Source organism: Camellia sinensis, chromosome 12, assembly GCF_055761805.1.
Source record: "Camellia sinensis isolate YWXY chromosome 12, ASM5576180v1, whole genome shotgun sequence".
Classification (NCBI taxonomy): domain Eukaryota; kingdom Viridiplantae; phylum Streptophyta; class Magnoliopsida; order Ericales; family Theaceae; genus Camellia; species Camellia sinensis.
In genome coordinates this window covers 76,189,727-76,200,107 of record NC_138972.1, presented here as the reverse complement: position 1 = coordinate 76,200,107, position 10,381 = coordinate 76,189,727, and the positions used below count along the sequence as shown (strand labels likewise).

Below are 10,381 nucleotides of genomic sequence, written 5' to 3'. Positions count from 1 at the left end.
GCAAATGGTGCCGTCGCAAATACTCTGCTTTTTTGAGACGGCATTTTCTGCTGTCGCAAAAAGTGACTTTTTGAGACGGCAAGTGTGCCGTCGCAAATAGTCCCGTCTCATATACCCACTTTTCTTGTAGTGATGTATCTTGTTCCATTTATGATTATCATCATTAAATTTTTTACCGATTCAAAGGAAAAAAAAAAAGTTTATTTTTTGTGATGAATAGTTTAGTCCCAGTAGAATAATAACTCTTCATGTGTCAATCTAATTAGGATATATAATTCCCATTTTGATAATTTGATCCATTCTTTTTGTAAGACATTTCATATATATCATTCAAAAAAATAAATAAAAAAAATTAGGTTAATTTGATAATCTTAACTATTCAATTATCATATTTATATCCAGACAAATGGATGACAAATGTGTTTGTAAAACTAAACTATTCATTTTTTTGTAACAAATGCGATAAATTGAAAAAGTTACTTAATATTTTTTGTGGATGATATACACAAAAAACTCAATAAATTGGATGATTCTGATTATTTAAACATGACTCATAGTAGGTCTCATAGACCAGACAATACCCTCTCGCCTAGATCTAAATCGAAAGGAAGCCAATTCAACAAAAATAAAAAATGCTATGACTAGATTTTGTTTACTGTTAGGACTACACGTAGGTGGTGAAATCCATTATCTCAATGCAGTGTTGAGTTAATACATGAGATGAAAAATGAAATGCAGTAAGAAGATTTGATTGATATTATTGAGAAAAAAGTTGGAAGGTGTTCGGGAAGGTGTTTCTTCTATAAATAATTATAAGTATTATTATAAACTATGTACATAATGAAACTTATTCACTGGTTTTGGTACTAAATGGGTGAGTTGGATGAAGGTATGTGTTACTTCTGTAAGAACTTCAGTGTTGGTTAATGGGTCTCCAACTCCTGAATTTAGTCCACAGAAGGGACTTCGTCAGGGAGACCCACTGTCACCTTTTCTGTTCATTATTGTGGCTGAGGCACTTAATATCTTAATGGGTAGAGCAAAAGATTTGGGACTGATTACAGGGGCATCTATTGGGCCTAGTAGTCTGCGGATTACGCATCTACAATTTGCGGATGATACCATTTTGTTCTGTGAAGCTGATTGGGGGGAAATAGTAAATATAAAACGAATCCTCAGGTGCTTTGAAGTCTTGTCAGGACTTAGAATTAATTTTAACAAAAGTGTGGTCTGTGGGGTGGGGATTCCAGATGAGCTGGGCCAGGATTTTGCAAGAAGGTTGAATTGTAAATTTCAAAAATTGCCCATCAAATACTTGGGGTTACCATTAGGGGCCAGCCCAAGTAGTAACAGAACTTGGCTGCCAGTGATTGATAAGTGTAAGCAAAGACTTGCTTCTTGGAAGAGAAGATATCTATCCTTTGCCGGTCGGCTGACCTTGATTAAGTCTGTTCTTGCTAGCCTACCTATTTTTTATCTCTCAATATTTAAGATGCCTGAGATGGTAGCAAAAAAGATGGAAAGTATTCAATCTGCTTTTCTTTGGGGTGGCTCAGATTTGAGGAGGAAAGTGCACTTGGTGAAATGGGAGGATGTTTCTAAAAGTAAAAATTTAGGAGGGTTGGGTGTTAAGAGAATCAGAATCATGAATGTATGCCTTTTACTGAAGTGGTGGTGGAGGTTTGGTGCTGAAGAGAACTCTCTTTGGAAGGATGTTATATGTGGAAAGTACAGGGAGTCAGGTTGGGCATGGTATCCCTCCACTGAGAGGACTAGTAGGTTGTCTAAAACTTGGGCTGATATTATTTACACTGTGGCTTCTAGGGCAGATCTGATGCAATTTTTTAGGAGTAATGCTGTGGTCAAGCTTGGGGATGATAGAAGAATTAGATTTTGGTCTGATTGTTGGGCAGAGGGTGTATGTCTTAGAGATGAGTTTCCTAGACTATATTCTCTATCAGTTGATAAAGAAGAGTCTGTATTCATGTTTCACAGCAATAGAGATGTATATGGGAATTGGGTGTTTAATTTTAGGAGGCCTCTTTTTGCTTGGGAGGAAGCAGAATTAAGTAGACTACTAGTACTTCTAAGTAGTCCCCCTTTGCTTAGAGCTAATGTGGCCGATTGTTTGACTTGGAATGCAAATACAGCTGGTTGTTTTAGTGTCTCATCTGTTTATCAGTGGTTTGAATTGGGCTTTGGGTCTAATAGTTTGATCTCTAGAGTTTTGTGGAAGGCTCCTGCTCCACCAAGAGCACAATTCTTTGGTTGGTTGGTGTGGAAGGGTAGAATCAAGTCTGCTAGTTATTTGCGCAGAATTGGTATCCTAAATGCCAACGTTGATGTTTGTTGTGTTTTTTGCAAAGAAGAGGAGGAAACTATTAACCATGTGTTACTTCACTGCCCTCATGTGTGGCTGATCTGGTCTTATTTTGTCAGAAGGTGGGGGTGGCAATGGGCTTCACCAGGTTCTGTTCAGAGTGTTATCCAGTGGTGGTCGGGTTGTAGCATGAGGAAACTGGAAAAGAAGCTGTGGAGTGTAATTCCATATGCTATTTTCTGGTCCATATGGAAACAGAGGAATGACTCTGTGTTCAATGGGGTGGAGCCTAATTTTCTAGCTTTGTGTGAATCTATTGAGGTTCGAATTGCTTTGTGGATTAAGTCCTATGTCCCAGCTTTGAACTTCACTGTCAATGACCTAGTGCATAATTTGCAACAGATTAGAAGATGCTTGGCTTAGGAGTTTCTGCAGCAGATTGAATGGGATCTTGGTGACTTTCTGCAGCTTTGGTGGGGTAAAGCAGAGGAGGTTTCAATTACTGATGTGATGAAATGGTCTGTTACTGGTTGATCTGTGTGGGAGGAATAATAGTTTGTTATGATCTGAATGCCGTATGGCTGGAGTGCAGTTGGAGCTATTGCACTGCTGAGGGTTCAGCTGGGCTTAGCAATTTTGGAAGTTTGTTGTTCTGTTATGGTGCCTTCTGGAGATGTGCTGTGTTGATCTATGTGTGTTTGAATTTTGGTCTGCTATGGAGGAATTTTGGTCTGCTATGGTGGGAAGGCTGCTTGATTGTGCTGTTTTTGTATACATCTGGAAGGCAAATGGTTCATGGGCTGTTTTGTTTGGGAAGCCTATCTCTGTTATGGTGATCATCAGTTTCAGTGTTCTAGTTTTGGGCTACTTTATGGTTGTTATTATCATGTTACCTTCTTAGCTCCCAGGTTGACTCTTGCTGGATTTTTTGCAGCCTAATTCTGTTTCTGGGTTGGACTGTGCAGAGGAGGAAGATTCAAAATTAATTTGATAGTCACAATGGGTTACAATAGGTCTGCTGTAGTTAATTGAGTAAGTAGGTGAATGCTGGTTCTGATATTTGATACACACAGTGGGTCTGCTGCAAGCTCAGAAAATCTGATATTTGATACACACAGTGGGCTGCAGTTATATACTCCAAGGAGAATCTCTTGTTTTTGGCTGTTATCCCATCAGATCTTAATAGAGATGAGTGGGTTGAAGCATTGGGTCATACTTGAAGCATCTTATCAGCTGTTCAAGGCTAGGTGTTTGGTATGCTTTGTTTGAGCTGTGGGTATTCATGGCATATAGCTCAGAAAATCTGTGCCTTTTTGGTGATGTAGTGCCTAAGCTATCTGTTTTTCTGGTTTTTTTCTCTGTTGTGTTTGCTCGTTGGTTTCTCACCAACTTGGAGGTTGGAGCTTGTTTTAGCTCCAAGCTCCACTTTATTGATGTAATTTTCCTTTTCCATCAATAAAGTTTTCCTTTTGCCGATCAAAAAAAAAATAATGAAACTTATTCACATATTTAAATTTTTATTATTTTATAGTTTATCCTTTGCATTGAATATCACACAACAATTTTGGAGTGCTTAGGTGGGTCGGTGGGTGGTATGTGAAGGGTATGTCAGTGTGGGTTTAGGCTCCTGGTTTGTGGATAGGCTGTCTGCCAGGTATGCTTCTGCGACCTTTTGATAGGCTGTCTGGTCTGTTGAATGAACTTCAGCAGGTTTGGGTATGCATGATGATCTGTTGGGTGGAAATTCTAAAATAAGGCCAGAGGAGTAGTCTCTGTATTTTCTGGTTTGCCTCTGTGCAACATTGAAGTTTATATGCCATGCAGTATGGTTGTTCTAATGGTAGCAGTACAGGGTTTCATCTATTTCTTTCCTGGCATAGAATCTGCTATGGCTCAGTTTTGGGTGTCCACATCTTACTTCCTTGCTGTCCAGATGTACTAGTCCAATGGGTTGGCTTCATCTGTGTCCTGCATTTGTTTTGTAGTCTGTTGAGTCTTTTTGTTCCCTTTTGTTTTGTTGTTCTGCTCTTTCCTTTTGGAGCTTTGAGCTTCAGTAAGCTTATAGCTCCTCTTTATTGATGTCTTGTATCCTTCTTGTATACTTTCATCAATAAAGATTTTTCTTTGCCGATCAAAAAAAAAAAAAAAAAAAAAAAAAACACAACAATTTTGGAATATAGAAAGGGCATTCCAAAACATCCCATTCAAGCAGAGTCATATATTTGTAGAAAGGGCATTCCAAAACATCCCATTCATGTAGTCATATATCTGTACTATTATATATGTGAGTACATAATTTGGTGTTTAATAGTGTGGTTAAGTAAGATTTGAACTCAAGACCTTTTAGTTTCATTAAGAACACTCTTATCATTTAGATAACTTACATATTATAGTACTAATTTTTTTATTATTTATTTTTATGACTACTTATCTAAATTGCATATGGATTAGGTGCCACCGCTAGTATTTATATAAAATCACCATGCCTTGATCATTGGTGACACCGCAATAGGACTCCTCACGGTGTGCTTTCCATTATCTTCCACCCAAATAATTGAACCAAATGTCACAGTCCTATTTTTGTCACTCACATAACTTATGGTAAGTGAGTATCTCTGCTTCTCGTTTGTCCCTTCAAACACCATTGTCTCCGGCGAGACTGTCACGACAGACCCTTCTGGTGCTGTCACTTTAGCCTTATACTTCGCTGCACCACCGCCGACATTCGTGACAGTCCTCTCAAATTTCTGAACCAACCCACCAGTTTTGTTCGAGTACAAAGCAATAAACGATGGGTAATTGAGATCAGAAGATGGGTTTGAGCAATCGTAACCGTTTGATCTTGTGATCGTCAACATTTGATTGGTAGTGAAGTTCATTGAACATATGAGATTCACATAATCTTGTGGAGTAGCATCATAAACAAGACCTGGATCAAGTGCCCGGTTCGGATCAATCTGACCAGCTCCCATCGAAAGAGGCGTAGCAATATCAAACCCAAAACCGCTGTCAAGGATTTGATTAAGGGTGTTATCGTATGGGTTCGCGGTGGTCATAATAGCGGACCTAATAGCAGCCGGGCTCCACTCAGGGTGTGCTCCTTTTAAAAGCGCCGCGATGCCTGAAACATGAGGACAAGCCATGGAAGTCCCGGACACCATATTGAATTCACTATACAAAAATATATTTGAACCTATAATAGAAGTAGGTGAGCCTGGAATCCACGAAGCCAAAACTAATGTCCCCGGGGCCATTACATCCGGTTTGAGGACTCCCAGGTAGCTCGGTGAAGGACCTCTTGAAGTGTAGGTTGAAACCACCGGTGCACGCGGAGTCCCCAAATCGGTTTCTTGGAAACTAATACTAGCTGTAGCTGAATCACCCCTTTTTTTGGCGTACTTGATCACATCTAAGCCATCCTTGGTGCTGATTATCGCCCCGGGGTACGGGAAATAGGTGAACTGAAAAGGTTTAGGGTCATCAGTGATGAAGATAGCTGCTGAAAGGGTATTTGAGGAAGAAATTTCTGTTATTTGGTAATCAAAAGGGATTGTGTTATCACATATGATGATTCCATTAGGGGCTTTGGACAACAACTCAGATGAATTGCATGGAGATAGGGTTTTGTTGTAAATTAAAGGCAAGTTCTCCACCAAAGCACTGGTAGGGAACATAGACCATCCTGTGATAGTTAAACCATTCCCTAGCCTCAACCTTCCGGCAAACCACCGGTCGATGGACCCGGCCGCCACGGTCAAGACCCATGGGATTCCGTTGTGTAAGCGGCCCATAAAAGGCCCAGAATTTCCTGCTGAGGTGGAAACAACCACACCCTTTTCCATCGCCCCGAATGAAGCTATGGCGATAGGGTCTTCGAACAATTTAACTTGATCAAAACCCGATGAAATCGATATCACATCGACCCCATCAGCAACAGCTTGATCCATACCGGCTAAAACATCCGAAGCGTACCGTCCTTCTTCCCAGCTGACCTTATAAATAGCCAACCGGGCTTTCGGCGCAACCCCTCTCGCTTTTCCCGAAGCATATCCGAAGTACGAGGTGCTTTTGACATAGTTCCCGGCGGCAGTTGAGGAAGTGTGTGTCCCATGGCCGTCGCTGTCCCTCGCCGAGTTCATGCTAATAGAGACATTGGGTTTCGCGGCCTTGACACCCTTGTTAAAGTACCTAGCTCCTATGAGCTTTAAATTACACAGGGAAGAATTAAACTCTTGACCTTCCTCGCATGTTCCTTTCCATTTAGAAGGAATTTTCGTCATTCCTTCGTCGTCGAAGCTCTTGCTCTCCGGCCAGACGCCGGTGTCGAGAACTCCGACGATGACATCTTTGCCGTAATCCGACGCCGGCCATAGTCCGGTGGCCGGAGAGAGGGAGAGGAATTGAAAGGTGTGGGTTGTGTCAACTGTGACTTGTCTGTCACTGTAAGCTGAGAGAAAACCCAAGGACTTCTTTATAGTCTTTAGTTCTTCTTTGGAGAGAAGTGCACTGAAACCATGGAGTGCATTGTCATAAGTGTAGAGAAGGTTTGTTGTGGAATGATGGCTGTCGGATGTTGTGGGATTGGTTGACTTTATGGAATCAACGGTGGAAGTGTACCAATGGTTATGACCAGTGAATGCCTTGGGCATGAGGGACTTGTCCATGTGAACAATATAGGTGGACCTCTCTACTGCTGATACTAGCCCAACATAGAGAGCCAGAAGAACCCAAGCGAATTGGAGAATAGGAACCCTATTCACTAGTCCCATTGTTCGGTGACAAAAGTGTTTTGCTTTAGTGGTATGTGGTATGTGGTATGTGGTGGCTTCTTTTTATACATGTAGGGAATTTTCAAAAGCATTGTTTTGTCAAGAATAATATATGGGGATATTTTTTTGGAATATAATCTATTTTTTTTTAGGTAAATTACACTAATGGTCCCTATATTTTGTCCCTTATATCATTTTAATTCCTACATTTTTAATTGACTTAATTTTAACTTTTAATTTTATATTTTGTCTTAATTTGGTCCAGTAGATAATGTCGTTATTATTTTTAACAAAAAAATTATTATTGAATTAGTTGAGATTAACTCACTGAGTTGAATAAATTTATAATTTTGCTCTTAAAATTATGACACATGTCATTTATGTACATGTTTTAAATAAAAAATTACTAAGAATTGTAATCAATTAAATCAAGTTAAGATAAAGTCATAAATTCATAGTCAAAATTAAGATAATCGAAATTATAAAAACCAAAATGATACAAGAATTAAAGTACAGAGACTACTATCATAATTTATTCTTCTTTTAGTTTATACTTTATAGTGATAAAATCATAATTTATCACATCATTATGTTATATTAGATTTTACAATAGTACTACATATTCATTATTTTTATTCAAAATTTTACCTAGAAACACTCATATGTGGCTCAGATTCCTTCTATATATATGAACTCCACAATACACTAACTAAAGGCCAAAAACACATTTACTTTCGTTGTAAATTTCTTGATCCAAATTGTGAGTTACCAGAGTTTTTGTTAGTTTTATGGCATCCTTTGAAAGTTGGTTTAGTAAATTAATTTATTGACCAAAAAATAGTGCTAAAAGAAAAACTCAATGCTAGAATAGGTAGTTTGGTAACATTAATGCACTATGTGTGATATTTTATTTTAGGTGTAATTTAAATGTGAAAAATCTTTTATGATCATTTTTATGATATTTTTTTCATGATTCGTAGCATTACTCTTAAGTTTAGAATAATACTAAGAGTCATGAAAAAAATATCATAAAACCTATCATGCAGATTTTTCATCCCTTGATCAGTGTGTGATATTTTATTCTAGGTGTAATCTAAAGATGAAAAATCTTTCATAATCATTTTCGTGATATTTTTTTCATGATTCGTAGCATTACTCTTAAGTTTAACTTAGACTTGTATAGTAGCATTAATGCATTCTGCATTAAGTTTGGTAATATTAATACACTATGTCAATGAAGTTTTGCATAAACTACGTTTGGGGAGTGTACGGGAAAGAAATACACCTTCTCGTATAATCATGTTGACTAAGTTTGCTCCTCCGTAGGACGTCGCTTTATCACCTGAAAACACAAACGTGAGCTAGCCGACGGGTGTGTGCCGGAAACCTCTCCGATGCCTAAGTCAGTAAGCTTGACAAATACACAAAAGCTCTGTGTATTCAGAAAGCAAAGTTGTGTGTTACCTCCTCCAAGGTGATGTTTGTGAGCTTTTATAAGTTTCGTGTGGCACAATCCTAGTAGGACTTCTACTTCTCCATGCAGAGTCCTCCTAGGATTCATACTCCTGAAAGATAATGCTTATCCTTCAACACCCCCCTCACAACTTAAACCAAGTGAGATGGTTTTTACCATGGCCGAACTACCACATAACCGAAATAATACTGGCTATGCTGAGCCACAGAGTAGGCCGAACTATCCTTAGTTCGGTTCTTTCATGTACAAACCATGGTATGTTTAGACCGAGCTACCGAGTAGCAAAGTTTTGACCATTCTAACCACAATACGTCATGACCGGACTAACTCTGAGACCGGCCTAACTCCGAGTTGCTTCCGGACCGGAGTAACTTTACAATTCTTGGGCCGGAGTAACTTTATCTCTCTTTGGCCGAAGTAACTTTATCTCTCTTGGGCCGGAGTAACTTTTCGGCCTTTTTACCCAGTCCTTCGTACTTTAGACCATAAAGTCCATCTCATAGCTCGGCCCCATTTTCACCAAAATTACCCTCTCAATTGCCCCTTAATTCCATCTGCACAGCATGATCGGGATTACCTGTCTACCAGCCGAGCTGAAGTTTTCAAGCCTTTCCAACCGAGCTAAAAAAAATCTTTAGCCTCTCCAGCCGAGCTAAAAACTCTTTAGCCTTCCGGCCGAGCTTATTTCACTCCGGGCTCTACTTGTCCGGTCAAAACGTCTCTTCAATCACAGCGACTGTAACGCTTCCCTATGACACGTGGCAGGCTCTGATAGGCTGGGGGCAGCTGTCAAGCCGCCCTCGTACTACGAAAAATTTGAACAGTTCCCGCTTTTTCTCTTTCGTCCCTTCTTTTACACAAAACACCTTCTATATTTTGGATTAACCACTCTACTATTACATCTCTTCTCTCTCCACCCTGTGTTCTTGCTATTCTTCCGTTGCACTTGAAGAGACTGTGACTTTGCTGCCATTTTTCCCTCTTTAGTGTTTCTACGTCTTTGTTTGGTAAGCAATTGGAATCCATCTATCTTTCTTTGCTTTTATTTACTTCCATGTAGTTTGTTTCGTGTGTTTTTGCAAAACATATTCTTTCCATTTGCTTTGCCCTGTACTTTACTGGAAAAACTTTACAGAACTCATGCGTGTATGCAATATCCTGTAGAAGACTAGTCTTTGATCCAAAATCATGATGCAACCGAACTAGGATACTGTTTATGCTATATATGTAGATTAATTCAGACAAAAACCTAACTAGAACTCGTAGAAATAACAGTAGTTTCAACAAGTTACGAACTCCTGATTCACTTTAGCCGAGATAAACTCACCGAACGAAGTTTGAACTTAGTAAACTAGGAACCTCGACCTTCAACCGAGCTAAGCCTTTGGGGCTAAGCCAGCTTCCTTAGTTTCTAAACCAAACTCAGAAAACTGTCCCTAGAGGCTCAACCGAAGTAACCAAAACCCATAGTTCAAACCGAGATAACCAACCTTATACAAAAACCGATCTTGCGAACCCTATGCTCAACCCGAGCTACCAAGCATTTTGCTGAACCGAGATAGAACCTGTCCGCAAAGCCGAAGTAGGGCTCTTTTACCTTGCTTTTAATTTGTAGCACGGTCCAATGATCTGTGCTTAACCCCTTTGTTTTCTACTTTGCAGACTTAGGTTGCCCAGGCACTCCTCTGTGCGCTCAACCGAGCTACTGAGCACAACTTTTGCACCGATCTAATTTATTCATAATTTATACAATAAATGGGGAAGTATAGGTATCTAGTAGACACTCTGGGCGGCCTAGCCGAATTCAGAAAAGACTAC

The 10,381-nt window shown here is 39.5% G+C and overlaps 1 protein-coding gene across 1 annotated transcript; it reads right to left on the bottom strand.

The window, feature by feature from the left end:
- Window positions 1–4,646: 4,646 nt before the first annotated feature.
- Window positions 4,647–7,334, bottom strand: LOC114281181 (subtilisin-like protease SBT3). The gene has a single exon (XM_028223631.2). The coding sequence runs from the start codon at window positions 7,087–7,089 to the stop codon at window positions 4,798–4,800; it is 2,292 nt and encodes a 763-aa protein (XP_028079432.2). The 5' UTR covers window positions 7,090–7,334; the 3' UTR covers window positions 4,647–4,797.
- Window positions 7,335–10,381: the final 3,047 nt, after the last annotated feature.

What these genes read in the sequence shown, in the direction of transcription:
- LOC114281181 (XM_028223631.2), bottom strand. Translation starts at nt 7,089, where the DNA reads ATGGGACTAGTGAATAGGGTTCCTATTCTCCAATTCGCTTGGGTTCTT.